Source organism: Blennius ocellaris (assembly GCF_963422515.1).
Source record: "Blennius ocellaris genome assembly, chromosome: 19".
Taxonomy (NCBI): Eukaryota; Metazoa; Chordata; class Actinopteri; order Blenniiformes; family Blenniidae; genus Blennius; species Blennius ocellaris.
In genome coordinates, this window is record NC_137668.1 from 8,582,518 (window position 1) to 8,603,063 (window position 20,546).

The 20,546-nt window shown below is 44.1% G+C and overlaps 1 protein-coding gene across 1 annotated transcript in view; it reads right to left on the reverse strand.

The window, feature by feature from the left end:
* drosha (drosha ribonuclease III) overlaps window positions 1–20,546 on the reverse strand; it is a 127,483-nt gene that overhangs the window by 85,411 nt on the left and 21,526 nt on the right. Inside the window, exons 14-17 of the mRNA XM_080515355.1 lie at window positions 19,030–19,154; window positions 12,837–12,936; window positions 7,016–7,123; window positions 1,689–1,796 (exon numbers count right to left, since the gene is read on the reverse strand). Coding sequence (XP_080371481.1) covers window positions 1,689–1,796; window positions 7,016–7,123; window positions 12,837–12,936; window positions 19,030–19,154 — 441 coding nt within the window. The remainder of the gene's footprint in view (window positions 1–1,688; window positions 1,797–7,015; window positions 7,124–12,836; window positions 12,937–19,029; window positions 19,155–20,546) is intronic.

Here is a 20,546-nt window from a genome sequence, read left to right on the forward strand (position 1 = left end):
AATAAATAAATAAAAATTAAGAAATCGTTTTTTCTCTATTTCAAACATGTCTTCTTAATGTTGGCGTGTTAAGAGTGCGCTTCGCCAGGAGAAATGACATCTACACACAGACAGCAGGGAAAAAAACAATGCCATGGTATTAACACCTCAGTAGATATGATTGTGATGTGGACACGGTCCAGACACACACAATCACACACAGAAGGCCTGTGTGTGTGCGTGTGTGTGTGTGTGTGTGTGTGTGTGTGTGAGCTGTTGGGAAAAAAAAAAATGATTGTTTTTCTTTTGTCCGTTTGTCTCCTCCATAAGACGAAGGAATTGAATAGGCTACAACACATTGATTTCTAATGTATCAGGTTATGACAGCTCTTCAATATTGCTGGAGGCGGCCGTGGGGCTCACTCCCCGTGCACACAGCTCCGGGCTGCGGACCTGACGGGCAGAGCTGGCGTTATGGCGGAGGAGGAGGCTGCTGTTGTCCTGACTACTGTCACTGCAGCTCACGGCAGAGCCGGGCTCCACGCTGCAGAGATATGACTCAGGCCACTCTGTGCATTACCTTAACTGACTCTCCAGGCCTCCCCCCCACCAACCCAAGTTTCCACCTGAACTATCCCTGTAGAGGTGCATTGGGCACAGTAATGAGGGAATTTCTGCCTCCCTGGATGTCGGCGCATAACAAGCTCCTGCACTGGATGTTTACTTTTTTTTAACTTTCTTTATCGAGCCATCTAAAACCTGCCGACGACAAACCGCCGCGAAAAGAACTGCAAGGATTTACCCAATGTTATCGGTCTTGTTAGTTATCTGCTATGCCAGCCATAGGAGCCCAGTCTGGGGGGGGGGGTTACAGGATTTTATGTAGCTCACAAGTTAAAGTTGAGGTGCAAAAACCTCAGAGTAATGAAACACCTGGTCCTTGAAAACAATAAAGCAAAGCTCTTTCCTGAGACAATTGCCTAAGCATAAGCATTTTTAAGCCAGATCAGGAAGGCTATTAATAATTAAATGTGCAAAAAAGGTTGCATTAGCATAGTGTAGGCGAACCTGGCAGGTCTGGTTTAGTTGAATACAGTTGCTACTATAAGGTTTTGAGAAAGATATTGAGAAATGGAGGACAATGTGAAACTGGTTGCAATGGCATCATTTGGCCATATACAGCATGGTGATAATTGATTAAAAAAAAACAGGTAGCATTAGCAGTTTACTAGAAAGTAGTAAGTTCATGAAGCATAGGAAAACTGATATTTAGCCAGATATAATATACAATTAATTAAATAAATCACACTTGCAGTAGTTGCATAGTCTAGCAAGGAATGCTAACTGTATTTAAGTGAAACCAGGTAGCATTAGCATAACATAACCAAATAAGCAACACATACTTAAGGAACATGTAGCATAAGCATAATTTAGCCAGATACATCTGCCAGTGTTCGTAAAACTTATAATCATTTAAATATTTCAAAAAAGGCCCTAAAACTCAACAAAAGCACTCACAATGCGTCTTTTTGAAATTCTGGTAAACCTTCACACATTGCCTGCAACGACTGTACACGTTACCCTAACGCTCTTGTACTAAAGGTCTTTTTTAATCTTTAATAGGACTTCTTTATAAAATTCTAACATCACATGGAAGGAGGCATGCTGGCTAAAAACGGACTCGTGCGCTGTCGTGACGGTGTTCCCACCTGAAGGAGGCAGCGCTCTTTGAAGACGTAGCCGATGAGCTTGTCCAGGTGCATGAGACACTGGTGGTACCGGATATGATGGGTGAGGACCGGCAGCATCATGGCGTGCTGTGGAGAAAGGAGACAGAGAAATGAAAGAAGAGGAAAAAAAGAAGAAGAAATGAGACTGAAAATGGGGATCATGCCTCGTATCAAAGAAGAGCGTGTTTTGGTGGGAACATTTGATGAGGAGATTGTTGGGGGGGGGGGGGGGGGTATGGGAGAGGGAGAAATCAATCAGCCCGTCATTATTTATTAAGTGGCGCTCGGCAACAGAGAGATGAAATAATCAAAAATCCGATGTCTGCGGCGTGAGGGGTGGACGACAGCGAGGGGGGTCGGCGCGCTGGACGGGACGGAGAGATCGAAGATCATCCTGACATGTTGACACTCTGATGCAAGAACACACAGACACATATTAAGAGGGGGAAAGTTGGATGAAAACAAGGTGAAGGAACAGAGAAGAGAGCAGCGGTCCTCAACTCGTGGTCCTGAAAGGACATAACAGATCAGAGTGGATCTGGACGTCAAGGATCACCAGATTAAGGAAACTTCAAGTAACGCACCTTTTTTGCAAATGTTTTGTGTTCACATTCTCTTTTAGGAAACGATGTCTGTAGACAAAACGATGGGCGAAACACTGAAAACGACACGGTTAGCATGACAAGCTACGAGCTGGTGCTGTAGGTGCACAGCGACAATTTTGCATTTTCCATTGTCGAGTTGGAGCGATCCTGATTTTGGGTGTTTGGCTTCACTACAAACTCGGATTTAATTTTCCCTTCTACGGCAGAGGTTCCCATCCTGACTAACTGGTGAGAAATGATTTGTGCTGCTACTATGGTTGCTTGAGCTCAAGTTTTTCACAGGAGTTTAATGTTGATGACCCACATACTTTTATTATTTCACACTTTTTAGGATGTCTTTGCTTTTTTTATTTTGTTACAGTCTCAGTCCACTACCAAAGATGTATGTTAGCGTCACTTTGACGGCAGTAGTCAGTCATTTCAATTACTTCTTTAGATATTTTGATGCGCGTTAACCCTCTAATTTCCAGGTTGTCCTCAAGTGCTTCTGCTGGTAGAACGGTAGAGCAGCTCGCTGTACCACTTTGTGGATTAACGTGGTTTTACAACATAGATCAGGACGTAGCTAGCGTGTTGACTTTGATCGATTTGTTGTTTTGTTGATATTTGTACAGGCTGTACCGTCAAGAGGTAAAAAGTTGGGAGGACAAAGTGAGGGAAGAGTGAGAATTTGACACCAACAGGGGGAAAAAAAAGAAACCAAACAGCCAGCGGTCAGCAAATGAGTTTGACAGTCTGTGCAGCCAATCTCCAGAATCATTAGCGGCGGCTTATCAAGCCGACCTCGTTCGCGAGCGGCTGAAGAAAGTGTAGGCGAGGCGGCTGTACACACATTAACCCCCCCGTGCCACCGCACGAGAGAGGAGGGAGCATGTTTTAATTAGCGCTGCTGGGGAGGGTGAGCCCGGAGGAGCCGGCGGCTACCAGCGGCGCTGCCACGTAGCCCCGGGGCCATCACGGGGGCCGCGGTGACACCGTCCCCGGGCCTTGTTAAGCAGCCAATTAAACAAAGCCGGGGCCCCGCGCCCGTGTCTGCCGCTCCCGACCCGTTCTGATGACTTGCCCGAGTGACTGCGGGCAGGCAGGGTCCCGGCTTCTCAAGAGTTGATACTCCAGTAATTAAAAAGGTGGGAACTTTCTAATTTCGCTGTCACAGATGACGCCCGGGCCATTTTGGACGCGGTCCACCCGGGAAAAGGGCAGCCCGAGTGTTTGGTCTCCCGCGGCAGAACCGTTCCAAGAATTAATTTTTAAACTGCACATTAACTGCTTTTATTGGCGGTTTATTAGCTAAAATGTGATATCGCAGCAACACGCACCTGTTGTTCAGGTTTATGATCAGACGTTTCTCCATGAGGACGTTGTATTGCCGTTTTTACTGTTTTAATCATCTATTGGCTCTTTATGCTGCCCTTCAGTTCACCATCTGTCTGAAATTAGCCATTTGAGCTTCTGTTTTCGCTTCAATTTACTGGGAAAAAGCAGAATTTGAAGCAGAAATGATCATTTTTTTTCCATATTTAATGAGGATTTAGCACCGATTAAGAAATAAAACAATTTGCACACACAATAAGTTACAAGATATTTATTTTTTCATTTGTTAAAGCAGCCTGTGACCATTAAAACGACACAATAACAGTTGAACCCATTGTAACTTGCATTACACCACCATGTGGTGAAAATATGCACTACAAGAGTGTGGCTAACAGCGCAAACCTGCGGCAAAAGATTCAAATATTCTATTGAGATGATCATTGCATTTTTCAGCTGCACGTACGCTTCCTTGTTTCACTTCCAATCAGCATATCTTTAACAAAAAAAAAAGCCTCAACATGATTTTTGATACAATTTGACATTTTTAAGCCTTTAACAGAAAACTCATCAAAAAGTAATGAATTTAACTACTAATCTATAAGACGATGGCTCATCTTTTTGTATAGAACTGACAAGAATCACATACTTTCACCATGTTTACCTTCAACATGTACGGAATACATTTCAAATTAGATTTCCAGATTCAATTTACAGTCTTTTTACTAGAGTCCAGGTAAAAACGAGTAATTGTCAATACAAAATATATTTACAAAAAAAGCACACATGTAGGGTAATTTATTAATGGGATTTACATTGCATTCCATTTTAAGTAATTATTTGTTATTTAAGTAGGTTTAATCTCATCAAGATTCACTAGTTATTTTAAGTTTTAAATAGTTTTAAACAAACCTTACTTAGTGTTTTTAATTACATTTTAATATTGTGTTAGCCATCTACAGCCTATATGTGGATATTGTCATTTCTTTATTCTTTACATTTTATTAAAAGTCCAATTTTTGCAATTGCATATTTTCTTGCTTTCTTATAGACATTAGCCAATATCTGAATCTATCCACATATCGGCAAATCAATTTCATATGTTTTAAACTGTATTGTATCATGTTTAGGGTTGTGAATCATTAAGTCACTGGTAAATTCTATTTATACAGTTTCTTCAGTATGTTATTAACTATTACCACACTTTTTCCAAGTGTCAGTATTTATTTGTTTTTCATCTTGTTGTTTACATCTAATTATTTATACATTTGTTAATTACTTTGTCCAATAACTAAGCCTTCATTTGAATAAATATCTTGGCATTTTATCAAGATTGTGTTTTCCAATGTATTAATTTTTTTTTTTTTACAGCTCTCACATTAAATAATAGCTGTGATTACACCTTTTAAATCTATGTTTTCCCATTATCACCTGGTTAATAATCTGCAGCACTTCTACAGATAAAGTTGGCTTGCAGGCGATGATGGGGCTGAACTGCAGCAGCTCTGTTGGAGGAACTCCACTCTGCACTGCAGTGTTTTTGTGGTAGAAAATCAGTGAAGCAGCTTAACAAGTCCCCTCTGAAGAATAAACTGACCGGTCTCATTTATCCCGACGCATCTCGTGCCACAGAGAAGCCGTCGTGGTGCTCCAGGCTTCACGGCTCTTCACTTTAAATTGCTTTCTCTCGCGAGGCGACGCACTTCCTGTGATGCTAAGTGTTGAAACCATCTGCAGTCATTCTTTCTCTCACGTACCTGCCATGAAGGAGCCGAAACCCTTCGCGCTGCCGCTCGGCTATGCGATTTGCACTAAGTGACGATAAGTAAATAAATGCAGTGAACTAAAGAAAGGCTCATGCTACTTTTTTTGGACCGTCTGGGGAGGAAAATTAGCGTGTTGGGCTTTTGAAAGGTTTGTGAGCTGCGGACGGCCCCCGTCACGCCGACGCAGGAAGTGGAGGCAATCCTGCAGAAAGTCTTCAAAATAAATGAACGCGCTCAATTTACGTGTGTAATATCAAGCTTGACACAACATCAGATTTATTCTGGGGGTTTTTTTTTTTTGTTTTTAATTGAGAAAAACCTTTTTCCCTCTGAAATTATTCATGAAGCAATTAGTCAAAGCCGTACAGCTCAGAGCAAATATAATTGGACGGCAATTATGAATGGGATCTTTCTCCGCCGTGCGAGGTGGTCTGGCTTACCGGGATCGGACCGGCATTGTTTTTCCCCAAAATGTGAGCGTCGACGACGGGGCACGCGTGGGGCACGCCGGTGGCTATGATTCCCCGAGCAAGAGGAAGAAAATACCAGAATAAATAACAGATTGTCTTTCAAACTTGATGGGAAATGTGTTTCGGGTTTCATTAGTTGATTCACGGATGGTCTTCGGGTCCGAGTCACTCGATAGGAGGTGCAGACGGGTTTCTCACCGAGTGAGGTCCTGTCTACGTGACACCGTTTCAAGTGAAAACGCGTCGTTTCTGCATTTTCGTTTCAGAAAGGTTTTGCATTTACATGGCAACGTTTTAAAAACAGGAGGCTGCCATTGTTCTTAATGCATGTGCAGAGGAATTATTGACTATGGCTGTGGTGTGCAGCATTTTGACTCATGACCACTAGATGTCACTGTATGACAACAGAATTACTACTATTACTACTGTATTTCACCGCCACATCAGACATCTAGTGGTCGCAGATGGTATGGACGACTGTATTTTGATATATTCTAAATAGAACTCGCATGACCACCAAAGCAATTGAAAATACCTGGAGTATGGTGCAGCTAAAAACACGACTTTGTATTTGACAGTGGAAAAAGGTAGAGAGCAGGGGTTTACTTTGATCAACCAACTTGTTTGAATGAATATAAAAGTAAACAAAACTCGCATTTGTGTAAATTGCATTATTTAATTTTACTTTCATTTAAGATGAAATTCTAGAATTTAGAGGGTTGTCACATTGAGTTTATAATATTTTCAATATCATCATTATCATGATCATTTTTACATTCTAAATTAGTTACTTGTTGATTATTAAAGCTGGTTTGATAATTTATATATATTTTTTAAATACGTGACATTTTCTGTTTTTGTCCAATTTAAAATCTTAATTAGACACATTCGCAGAATTTCAGCACATACTATTAAATGTCTCTGGCTGTAGTTAGTTTATATATATATATTTTGTTATTAAAGGATTTGACAATGTTTCCTTGGAACCTACAAACGTATAAAAGGTTTAAAGGAAAAAAGAAATGCTTTTCTCCTCGTGGAAGTTTCAAGGTTTCTGTACTTGTTCCTCTTTTGAAGACACTGCACTGGATGTCTCGCTGCTGTGTAATTGTCTGTGTGCGTCTCGTTCACGTGTGGGATCCACGTTGAGTTACCTGACAGACGTCGGAGCGGATGCCGGTCTTCCAGAAGCCCTGGCTGCTGAGCTCCACCGTCACCTCGCGGCGCATCGTGTTCTTCTGACGGATCTTCTGAAGAGCTTCCTGCCAAAACAAGCAGCCCGTCAATTATTGATTGGCTGGAGCGGCGCCTGCGGGGACGGCAAACATCCTCCACAACCCCCCCTACCCTACCCTACCCTACCCACCCACCACCACCACCACCACCCCCTCCTCCACAGAGAAGCTGGCAGATGCAGCAAACTGACACGCAGTGGGCACAGCGGTGGACGGCCGGGGAAGTGACAGCCCGGGTGGTTCTGGCTAATTGCGGAGCTGCAGTGGGTCAGCAGAGAGGCCGAGGACACACACACCTGTCTCCCCATTAGGACCAACACGCCAGAGCCGAGGGGTCCTTCCAGCAGGTATCGCAACAAATACACACAAACAACACACACCTAGAAAAGAACACCAGTGAATCCCAAAGAGATGAGGTATTGTAGGTGGAATCATATACCGTGAATCATATACACGGCTACGTTTCAAGTGAAAATGCAATGATTTTCCGAAAAGTTTCCCGTTTCCCCGTTTCCACGGTGATGGAGCATTTTCGAAAAGCTGCACCGTGTCTCAATAGACACCTAAATCTCAACAAAAGCTTTGCATTTTCATCCGTGAACATTATTTTCCTCCTGCTTTCTGAATGTTGTTGTTGTTCTATTCTTTAATCATTCAGAGCGGATGTGATGGACTGTAAAGAAAAATGATTTCCATGAGATATATGCAAGTTAAAAACACATTTAGAAGAGACGTGATGTATTTCACTGACTTATTTGATGAGTGGAGCAACGGAACTGGCTTTAAAAACAAAGCAACTTCTCTACCTATTGTTGATGAATGGCTGGACGTCAAATACAAAATACATGTATTAGAAGAGCTGTCATTGTCTCCAATACTCCAAAAAGAACGATTTTACACCATCTGGACTAAATAAATACAATTTCAAACCTAAAAAGCCGATTTGACTTCATTTGAAAGTCAAGAGATGTTTAAATATTGACTCTATGCTTCAATCTGCTCTGCTCTCTTTTTGCTTTGCCAGCGACTTTCCAATAATTCACATGAATGTTTTTGCACGAGAACGAAAAACTTGGCCAATAAATGAAGAACACCACTCCCCCTAAAATATAACATGAAAGTACATTTTAGGTTCATCTGGATGCGAATCAATACATTATTGATATTAGCTCATATTCATATTGAATTGTTTTGCGAGAATAAATGTTTCAGAAAAATTCAAATTGGGATTTTAGAGTCAGTGGGACCAAGAGGATTCGATGATTTCCAAGTGGTTCTTGGTATTCTTGAGTAGCGGGTGAGAGAATCGAGAGGGAATAGTTCAGTCGGACATATGGGGGAGCTGCAGATGGAGGAGGAGGAAGAGGAGGAGGAAGAGGAGGAGGCATCGGCAGAGCGACTCCCGTCTGACTTCTCAGTGATCCGCCTAAAATGGAACGCCGGGAATTTTTTGACTCGCAGTGGAAATAAGAACAACAAAGGCATGAATAAATAATGCCGTCCCACTTTGAACTGCGCATCAAAGTGAACACGCTCACCCACACACACACACACACACACACACACACACACACACACACACACACACACACACACGCACACACAGAGAGACACAGAGACACAAAACAAATCCTTCAGCCACTGTATGAGCAAGTAATCACAGTGAAGTGAGAATGATATGTAAATACTTTATTATGCAGCGCTTTCTACAGGGTCAGGCGATGGACGGGTGCAAAGAAAGTCCATAATTAAGCAGCGAGCGGGGACACGGTGGGAGCAACTTTCTGCCAGTTGGGCCACATTTGGACTTTTACGGCGGGATCGCGTTCAGCTGGGAGGAATGTGTGTGCGCGCGCGTGTGTGTGTGTGTGTGTGTGTGCCGGATCAGACCGAGGTCAAACTCCAAAAGATGCCGTCTGAAACTCAAATCGTTGCGGGGGGGCGAGTGCACATCTGTGGCGTGTGAGCCGGTGCATTTGCAGGTTCATCCAGGGGCGAGTTTCTCACTCATGGCCGCGCTCGGTCATCCAGAGGAGGAGTCCGCACGACAGATGGGCGCATTTTGAGGAAAAAACTGCAGGAGATATTCATGACTCAAGAGGAGGAACTTGAAAACTCAAGATTCAGTCTACAGCAAAGGAGAGGAGAAAGATTTCAAAGTACAGTCGCTTGAAGGAGAGACAATGAGGCTGGTGCCAAATTGCAAGTCTGCCGGGCGTTTAATTATGACAAGCTAATGAGTAGAAAGTGGGCTTTCGCAGAGGGTGGTGGTCTGAGAGAGGCAGAAGCTGAAAGAAGTTGCTGTTCGGGGTCCAGAATATGAAAGAACTGTGTGTGTGTGTGTGTGTTGGTCATGAAAAGACTAAAATAAATTGCGGTTAGTGACAGAGAATAGGATTAATTTCCATTTGAAGTCGGTGTCAATTACAAATCTGCACTGTCATATCAAATTTCCTGGAATCATGCTATGAGGACAAAATTGGTATTTTGGACAACGTGGTTGTAGTAGAAGCTGTAGGAGCTTGGCGTTTATGACAAATCCGTGTATGAGGTTGGTGTCAAATTTCAAGTTTGAGCAATAAATCTGGCACAAAGAAGGATGGAGGTCTTTAAGAAAGTGAAAAGTTTCATCTAAAGTCCAAGATTGTGGCAGAAAATTCCTTAGAATCTTAAGTATTTCTCCTTGAAGTGCCTCTAAATTCAATGCAATGAACATGACACAAAAGTCTAAAATGTAGTTATAAAATATGGAATGAATTTTTAGTGCACATCTAAATAGTTCAGTTCAAAATAATATGCATCACTAGTCTATATTCCAATTTTTTTTTTCTAATTCAATTAAGTCACAGTAAAAGTGGATTTCTTCAAAAACATTTTGCTGGCTCTGAGCATCTACATGGGTGTTTGTCAAAACTTACGAACCAAAACGTGAAAAACTCTTCCGGCAAGCCATGCTCCACTCCCCCAAATCTGGAGATTGCTTGGCCGGTGATCCTTATGCACACTTATGGCAGTCACCTCTGGAATATACTGAGAAAATAAGTGTATGAGGGAAGTTGTGCAACCCAGATGAAGCCGTGGACTAGCAACCAATGGAGAGCAAAAAAAAAAAAAAAAAAAAAAAAAGAAGGAAAAAAGTCTGCGGAGCGAGATGGAGATAGCTTTTCAAAGATGCTCCTCATACGGGTCGACTGAGCTCGGCCAAGTCTGCGGCGGAGAATCAGAGCAAATCCCCGAATCCACATATGCTGAGCTGATAGAGAGCAACTCCGGGCTGACTTCGACGCACAACTACTGACTCCGGGCTGAATACTTATTCAAATTACAGATAGCAGATAATAAAGCAACACTGCTTCTGTGCTCCGTTTTGAACACAGAGAAAAGTGCCGCCACCTTGCCACCACGGGGTCATGTTGTAGCGGAGCGTTCCCCCCCCACCCCCCCCCCCCCCCGCAAAAAAAAGAAAAGAATGAAATGTATGGATGTCATTCCGTCTCCACCCATGCAGACTTCTGTACTTTCAGCGTGAGGTGTGGACGAGGCCAGCTCTCGCAGCAGTGCCCACCTCCGGTCTCGGCGGAGCTCGGTGGGCCAGCATAGGGAGGGGATCAAAGAGGAAATGGAAGATGCTATACGCATATCAGACAGGGTGGAAGAAAAGAAAAAAAAAAAAAAAAAGATGCTCAAGGCCGCTAAAACACAAGCCGGGGGGCTGTCAGTGAGCAGCGCCGCCTCCCGGCGGACCCTGCTGGTGAGCTTGCATGTGTTTGGGGGCAGTAATTGCTCCGGCGGAGGCTTGACAGCTGGATTGTCGGGGCCTGTTAGTAGGAGAGCTTCGCCGAGCTACCTGGGAAACGGGCTAATTGAGCTCCGGGTTCTTGCTCATTATCGGCTGGGAGTGTATCACAGAGTCTGAGCGAGCAGATTAGATCTGCTCACAGACTTCCAAAAAGGCCTACCTGCTTCAGAAAAGTTAACTCTCCTACCGCAGGAAGATGAATCACCACTCCGGGCAGCAACGCGCACGGGAAACCGCCTCTTTCAGGCTTCGTGAAGACAGTGGCCTGGTACAATCTTGAACCGACTCCGATATCCGACTGTGAGTAACATAAGTATGAGCTTACCTTTTCGAGAGCTACAGATAAGTACAACATCTCTATCTATACCTCTAACCTACTAATTTAAACGTCTTGGCTTTCGAGTTAGCCAAGGTTGTTACCAATTCCATCAACTTCCATTTCTATGAATGAAGAGGTTAACATCATTAATCCTGCACCAACTCTTGAGAGACATAATGAGATATCCAACTGTAAGTAGCATTAGCCTGTCTATAGAAGTAGTTTAACTCGAGAAAGGTTTCAAATAGCTCGCTACTCATTCAAAATTATGCTAGCTTCAGCAATAGCATTAGCTGGTACTATTTCCCTTGACTTGTTTACCGGAGGAGGTTCGAATGAGCGCTAGCCCACCTTCTGAGGACCTGAAGACTTCTTCTCCTCATTAATCTTTGAGAAAGTGCGAACATCCAGATTAGAGAGCACCGTGCTCCCGGTAACTGATGTAACTGACCCACAAAGTCCTGAACGCTAAGCTGGTGAGCCAGATTAGTTAAACGGCACTGCAAGTCATGCTAAAGTTGTTTTTCCTTCTAGATACTTTATTTCTATAAGACCACAGCTCGTAGCTTTAATCCAGTATTCTTTTACATGCTAAACACCATCCAGAAAGTTAAAGAGAGCAGCACAGCTCTGGGCTCCTTGGGGCACACCGCACTGCTAACCCTGTGATTTCCCCGTGACTACGCGGCCATTATTTCGCCAAATCCAAACCTTTCGCTTCTTCACTCCCCGTTGGTGGCTTGACCTTCACACTCAGCTCAAGAGAGCAGTTACTGCCATTTTACTGCGAGCCGTGAATTCATTCAAATTATGCATTAAAGTCCAACTGCACATTTTTCACGGGCGCCGTCAGACAACAGGAAATACTTTCAGTCACCTGCGCGACACCGTTAACACCGTTTAGCGGAGAACTGACGCGCCAGGCTGGGATTGAGCGGTTCGTGCTTTTCGCTTCACGGTGAAAAGGTCGCGGTTCGAGTCCCGAGTTTGAACGTCAAGAAAGAGTCGCGAAACAAAAGACTGACAAGCTAACAGATTAATTGAGCTAACTCAGTGGCATTAGCGTTAGAGTGGAGTCGTACACGCGTATAAAGGAGTTAAACTTGAGTGGGAAGAGAAACACGGTGAAAAGATTTTGAATCTTCGCAAGTCATTTTTCACATTTTTACTGGTCGGTTTTGTTTGAATACAATATCACATTGTTGAAATTGTACTTAATTTTCATTTTAGAAAAATTGTTATTTATACTTTCTGAACAGATATTTAATGAAATGTATACATTTTTTATAATGTACTTGAACCACTTGAATGGAAACATTTAGAGTTGTCCTTGTTTACCTTTGTGAGTTACCAACATTTCTTCAACAATCATGTGCAAATACTACATTTGTCCTCATTTCTCTTGGAAAAACATTAAACACAGGAAAGGTATCACTATTTCTCTTAAAACAAACACCAATAAAACACAGAAAAACATGCCGTCTTTGTCATTTCTGTCGATCTGACTGTTTTTTTTAGTGAAGCAGCCTTGTTGTTTCCAGCTCAGCTGCATTAGTGTCTGCATGCAAAGTGGGACTGAAAGCAGTGATATGAATTGTTGGTGTGCAGTTGTTTGAACCCACCTCTCTCTGTGTCAGCTTCTGCTTGTCCAGCTGCTTGACCTTGGGGCTGTTGGCCAGCAGGTGGCGTAGTTTCACATAGCTCTTCCACAGTTTCTGGTACCTGCGGGCAGTAAATAACATGTCGTTTCTCACTTTTCCAACAACTTTGCGCTGTTTGCAGTCTGCCATTCTGCGTGCGCGTCTTTCTGAAGCAGCAGAGAATCTGCAGTTCACAAAGTGTGGAAGCGGTGAAACATGAGCAGCTCTGAAACACGACTCCAGACTGCCATCACACAACCTCCCCATTCTCAGTTTCTGTAAAACCCCCTTTGTCTTTGCTCTCATTTGCATCTGAAAAGAGCGGCGGAGTTATCGGCAAGGTGACATGTAGCCACCATACGAGCCGACCCCCCCCCCCCACACACACACACACACACACACTCCTCCTCTCTCTCTCTCTCTCTCTTTTCAATCAGACCTCCTGATTGATGCACTGAAGGCCGAGTGTGACCGTTCTGCTCCCATTCAGGAGACTTTCTCCTCATTTACCCAGAGTTATTCAATTATGATTGGTGGGATGGAGTGGTGGTGGACTGGGGGGGGGGGTAAGGTGGGAGGGCTTGAAGGATAGGATGGTGCATTGGCAGAGAGAGAGAGGAAGGAAGGAAAGAAGGGAGAAAAGAGGAGGAGGAGGAGGAGGGGATGTGCTGAGGAATAGAAGAATTATAGAGCTTTAATAGCGGGGACTTCATTAGAGACTGAGACGAGGGAATGAGACGGCTTTACCGCCCCGATTATCAGCCCGCCGCCACCTCCGCTCGGAAGCCGCCCGGGCGGACGAGAGACACAGAGACAGACGGAGGGAAAGTGAGAGAGCGTATCCAGCCTGGGAGGCCCCCTCGTCCCCAATCCGCTCCGATGACCTTTCCACAGATCCGCTGTGTGCTCTCGGGGTAGCAGCGCCGCCGCGGCTCTCGCCCATCACTGCTCATGCTTTCATTAGCATATGCTGCCTGCTTTTCTCCCACTGTTTACCATCTCCAACCTCTTTTCAGAACAATGCTGGCTTCATTGGATCTCTTCAATCTCATTCGAACTTCTTTATGGCAGTCGAACAGGGGTGTCCATTAGTTTAAAAGTGGACTGGGCCAAGGCCAGGCGAAATGTAGCGCTAAGAGACACAACGAGAGGGGAAGATGGGTTTTCAGGCATCGCATAAGAGCCACCCATAAGTATTCGTCAGTTCTGCATAAGATGAATGTCCTGTGGTTTCGATAAGCAACTACTTGCAAATCTTTGCGTATTTTATCACATGGTGATCGTGATTTTTCAGTAGTGAAGATGAACATAACCTCAAAACAAGCATTTTATAAACGAATTTTCATCAATTCAGAATTTCTTGTTGGACCCTCAAGATGTAGTGAGAGGCAACAAACGGGACTTGCATCAACCGAGGACCAATGCAATGTCAAATTTAGCTCTAAACCCTCTTAGGATCATCTTTTGTGGTCTTCCGAAGGCTTTACACAGCGATCGACAAGAAAAAAATATTTTTTTCTTATCAGAAGACGTTTCAAGAATGCTTGCAAAACAAAGAAACAACATAAACATTCAAGAGGCTTCATGTATACAGTAGGTCCACTCAGCCGTATGGAAGAAATGTGTCTTCACTTATGCAGATGATAGTGTAGCGTGTGGGAGGAAATGTGCATGGAAAAAGTGAGCAGCACCAACAGTCTAGAATCCTACAGTGTTGTAGGCACTCAAGCATACAAAGAATAGTTCTTGTCACAACCTTAACGCTCATGTGCAATACTTCACGTTTCAGAAAAGTTGTGTTTTACACAGCTTACACGGAGGTGGAGTCCAGTGCTTTTCAAAAACTTCACACTCTGAAAGCTGTTTTCAGAAAGTGTGGTTACCAGAGACTCATAAAGCTGTTGCTGTGTAAATGACCATTTGAAATAATCAGTTGTCGCTTGAACGTTATCTTCTAGAAATGGTCCAAAAACGGTAAATTCTGCTCCCTTTTTTTCCTGAGATAACATAACGAATCTGACGGTTCACAATCCCATGTTACATTTGTGTGACACACTGGTAAATCTGCACTGTGACTGGATTATTGAATACGGAATTTTCCTCAGTTTTTCCTGAACAAAGGAATCAATTTAGCAATTCTGTCATATACTTACTAATATATTTTGTGTTGCATCAACCATTATTTGGTATTGTGACCATTTGTGTGAGTTCTAATCCCGAACGTGCCATAAAATGCTACTCACTGGTGAATGGAAACCATTTTTAATAAGCTAGTTTGGGTTTGACTTATAGCTTCATTAAAGATTATCATAAAAATGACATATCTACTGCATAAGATATGTAGTTAATATCTTCCGCTGGCTCTTAATCTCTGTCTTGCCTTAACCTTTACATCATGCCTATTCAATTATAGAGGGGAGAGCAGTAAAGGTGTGACAGGAGGGCAGACGGAATTTAACCTTAAAGAAAGATACTGGCCAGGTTCAGTTTCCTGCACATGTCTTCAGACACATGTAGGAGACCATCTGACAGCAGCCAATTATAGCTTCCTTTTGGTTTGTTTTTTATCAAAAATAAATACTGTATTGGTCTAAATAGGTCTGTTTTTTCCCTCTCCTAATGTTATTCTGAGTTCTGCATCACAACAGTACAGGAGAAACGAGAAAGATGATGGATGTGACTTGTGAACAATGGCTCCTGTTAGAGTTTATTTCTTTATTTTTTGGAAACATTTTTGTTATCTTTCATCGGTGATGGACACATTTCATTGCTGCAACTGTTTTGTTGTCCTCGGGCTTTCGCCCTTGAGACTATTTCACAGAGACGCCATGTAGGAAGAAGTCTGAATCCAGAGTTCTTGAAGATTTCTTCCACTTGGAGTTTTGTCTGACATTTTCATGTGGCAGCAAAGTGCGAATAGAATCCCGGTTCAGTTGCTGTACACTTTTAATTCCACACAGCATTTTTTTTTAAAGTATATCCAAGTACAACTGGTAGCAGGTGAATGTCTGGAAATCACATCATGTTCGTGTTTTGAAACAATTTCTCATTCAATAGTAGAATTTTCATAAAACTCACGTGTGTCTACATAAGATATTTCTACTTCAGGTGGCAGGATATTTCATACCAGGAGTTGTGAGCCTTCTGGCCATCTTGATTTTTTAAATTGAGATTGAATGCAGACAATATGAATCGGCCTTAATGGGGGGGGGGTCAAGGGTTTTGCTCAGGGACACACAGTGCTAACCTGTCTGTTGTGGGGTTCAAACTAGCAAACTTCCACTTCTCCAGCTTCAAGACCATCACTGCCCTCATGCCGCATTTCATCCACTGAAGCCAAATAAACATCATGACTCTGCACAGGAGGTCGCAGACAAAGATAAGTAGACGCCTCATTGACTGCCGCAGCCTATTAGAGCTAAAGTATTTTCGGACACTTCTCCAGTGTGTTATTTTTCTATTGAGAAGGTGAATGAAGTGAAGCACTGAAGCAGCAGGCAGGTCTCTCCTTATACAGGATGTAATTCTATGGCTGGGGGAGGCAAGACACAGCAGGACAACATTTAATAAGTAAAAGAACCTCTGCAGACTCTTCAGGTGCACCGTCTCAACTGTTATTTTTCTCTTTCTCACCTTTAGTATTTGCCCATATTTTTGCTTGCCTCCCAAACTCAAACTCCAAAATATTTACCATTTCTGGTTAATTATAAGATAATCAACCCCCTTTTTTTTTTTTTAAATGATACTCTTGAAACAGTTTCCACAATGTTCTCAAGGGAAAACGGTTATCGAGGCCTCTGTGTCCGTTCACATGGCAACAGTGATCATTTGAGAGTCGCATGTAATAGAAATCCAACTCAGTCATCTGTCAATATGAACGTCCATGTACTCGTCATTGTTAATGTTTATCGTATGTATGTGTCGTTGCCTGTGTGCACGTGTGTGTGTGGTTTCATTACAAAAACAACACCAACTCGTGGCCTGGCAGCTTAAATACATTGTTTTCCACATTTCTGAGTAAACGGACATTGTTTTAAAAATATTGGCGTAAAGCGAAAAACATTTTGGTGAAGTTTTAATCTCAATACTGGCCCCCAAAGGCGACTGATGCTACTACTACAATAGCCCGTATCCATAAGCGTGTAAGAGATGGACAGGGTGGCTGAAGAAATGAACAGAAATAGAAAGTGTGTGTATATGATGCACATAAATCGGTATTTAGGCTTAAGATATATTAAAAAAAAATCCCTCCAAGTACAAAAAAGCAATTGTTGTAATCAATATATACGTTAATGAAATCATAACACGTTAGCCAGCACAGCCCACCCTACACAATCATATCTATATAAACAGAAGATTCAGTTTGCAAACCCTTTCTCTTAAAAATCAGCTCTGTAGAATGTCGGTTGGTACAACGCTGTGTATAACAGGGGTGTCAAACGGGCCCATAAGCGGCCTTAACCCAGTCCGCCAAGCCACCAAGTGAATTGTACACATCTCTAAGAAAACGTTGACATAATAAACAAATTACTTTACAGTAGCGGACACAACACGACGCTGTAGACTTGTGAACTTCAGAACCGTCTTACTGGTCCGGCCCACTTAAGATGAAATTGGGCAGTATGTGTCCCCTGAACTCAAATGTGTTTGACAGCCCGACTGCACACTGTTGCTCTTTTCTGCTTCTTTCAAGAATGGATTTTTAACAAAAAGAGGAAGAAGGTCTTTAGCTTTTGTCCAGCGTGAGCGCAACGAGCTACCAGGGTTTGTGTGAGAGAGCGATGTACTGAAGCAGTGTGACGGTACAGCGGCAGAGCCGGGAAGGGAAAAGAAACTCGGCCAATCGGAGCGCAGTATGTAAATGATGTGCTAAGCTTCAAGCCCATGAGTGACGAGAGAGTCTGCCACTGTGAATCCACGTGTCATTGAGGCATGAATGCGACAGTGTTGAAAGGAGCATGCAAGAGTGAGGCCACTTGAAGAAGTGCACCTAAAAAGGGGGATGTTTCTTCTTCATTCGCACTTTTTTTTTTTTGTATACCTTTTCCTCCACTTATTTATGATTCCTCCCTGTGCTTCCTGTGTTTGTCGGCCCTTCCTTCCCAGCTGCCTCTCCTTTACATTCCCTGACCTCTGACATGTCATCATTCGTGCCTCAGTGGTTGTGATGGAGCCGCAGGAGCTCGAGTGGCGGCCCTGAACGCGAGCGTGTCCGGTGGGCAGTGTGACGGGAGGAAGACAACACAGCTTCTTCAGTCTCCTCGGGTTAATATATGCTGCCGCTCCCGCTGCTGCTGCCGTGGCGTTCGAGGCGCCCTCTCTGTGGCATTGCTGCCGCCGCAATCAACACCGACTCCTGCCCTCTCTACACGCATCATTAGCGGCGGTAAGGAAATCCTTTCTGCTGGTCTCTTACTACTCGTTTCTACATCAGCTAATGATGTCCCAGTCCATCCATAAATTTGTCGTTGTCTGCTGCTTTGAGAAGTTTGACATGGCAGCAGGGCGCAACGGGGATGAAAGAGCTCGGTGGACAGACGGCTAAAATATAGCGCCGGGGGAGAAGGGGACATTAGGCGATAGGGAGGAAGCGAACTAGTTCTGCCTAAATGGATTTCATAATGATCGTTCTCTTGTTTGCGTCTTCATCGCTTCCATCCCCCCCCCCCTCCTGACGGTTGTCATTTCGACCGAGCGGCGCCCACAGGTTCAGATTTAGAGGAAAACCGCATCGACTTCGGATTGGTGCTGGACGCGGCGTCGCCGTGTCCCTTTGATCGCCTTGAAAGGCCGCGGCTTTCATGAGGCAGTGCAGCGCTGTGGTTAATTATGCAGCGGCAGCGTACAGTATTCCCCGCCGCAGCGCTGTGGCGCGTGCATGTCGCATTATTATTCACGAGACGTAAACCAGAGCGGCTCCCGCTGCGGGAGGCGCCCGACGGAGACCCGGGACCCGTGACGACGCACGGGAAAATGTCATGCCACTCCCGCTCCCTCATCCTTGTACTCGTCTTCACGTCTACCTTGTTTTCCTTCGACATACGACACGAGCGGTTCCGGCACTGCGGCGCCCCCGGGAGAGCGACGGTTGAATGAGCAGGGGTGGGAGCGAGGGAGCCGGTACACATCGGAGGGGGGGGTTTGTTTGATTCGTGGGTCTGCGTTGAAGACTTACTGAGGGTCGCCGGCGTAGCTGAGCTGAGCCGGACGGATCCCGAAGTGAACGATGATGGGGAAGGTGATGACCTCCGGGTTGAACTGCTCTCTGTCCAGTTGGTCGATTCGCACCGAGCTCGGTTTCTATCGGGGGGTCACGAAGAAGAAGAAGAAGCAGAAGAAGAAGCAGAAGTCAGGTGACAGCGTAAACGTCGCTACAAGGCAGCCATTGTTCAATCACCTGCTGCTGCTGTGTGAGATAAAAACAAAAAAATAAGCCACGCCACGAGGGTCATCTGTCACAGGGGGTAAAAACGTGAGGCCTCAGGTTTTCTCTCTCTCTCTCTCTTTTTTTTTTTTTACTTGTAGAACGAGCACAACAATGACGAAGTGATGTCGGAGAGACGCTGTTATTGGGGAGGAGATTGACAAGCAACACATCCTCGGCTGACTCCCAAACCCCGGCTAGCCTGTCAGGCGTTTTGCGAGATCAGAGGAAAGGGGGCTGCGACATAAGGCACGCTGATCTGCGCGGCAGATGGCTCGAGGCTCGGGCTCACCTTGACATTAGCCGAGCACGCCTGCACACAAACTTGGGATTTCAGAGCGAGAGGCCGACCTCCACTGCTCCACTCGGATTCTGCCATTTTTTTTGGGGGGGGGGGGGGAGAAAAACTCTGTGATTGGCTTGATGATCGTAACCTGTTTACAGTCCCGACGGGTACGGGGCTAAATAATGCGAATTCAGGCCGTTTAGCCTCTGCCGTTGATGTGTCTGCACTGGGAAGTGCCACAACACATTGAAGGTCGGTGACACTTGGTGGCCTCGTGTGAGCACCGACCAGCAGCGAGGAATAATGGCGGAGCGTGCTGGGATTGGATTGGACATTTTAGTGTGAAGTAGCAGGTGACCTTGGCATAACACAAAGGGTGGGACTCCCACAGAATGAGGGCGTGTACAGATTAAGAGGGGGGGGGGGGGGGGGTGCCTGCCTGGAAAAGCACATTGTATTGATCACTGAGCAACAGCTCCGCCATTTTTTCAACTTAATCCTGCAGATCTGAAACGTCTTCGTCCCAAGAAACGGGTTCAAAAAGATGGAATTTAGGAGACCTATTATGTTTTGATGATTTTTTAAACAACAATACAGCACTACAGGTTTCTGAAAGTGTTAAATAAAGAGGGTTTGAATAACCCATGAAAGGATAAAGCTCAAGTAGAAGCCACTGGGAATGGTCATTTTGGACAATATGACATTGTCTTCATACAAAATTACTGTTTTGGTCTGATTTTTAGGTTTGCCACTCCTTATGGACGTAGCAGAACCAAACAGACTTGCAGATTTGAGCATTCTGAGAAGATTTCCTAAATGTATCCACATCCATCCATTCTTTATTCGATCATCTTATCCAGATCCAACAGTGCCTGACAACACTTTGGCTTTGGTTTGCGTTAAAAAAAATAAATTTACTATTTAGAAAATATTTTTCTGTTTTACATCACTTTAATATCCAAAATCCTTACATTCGGGCTTA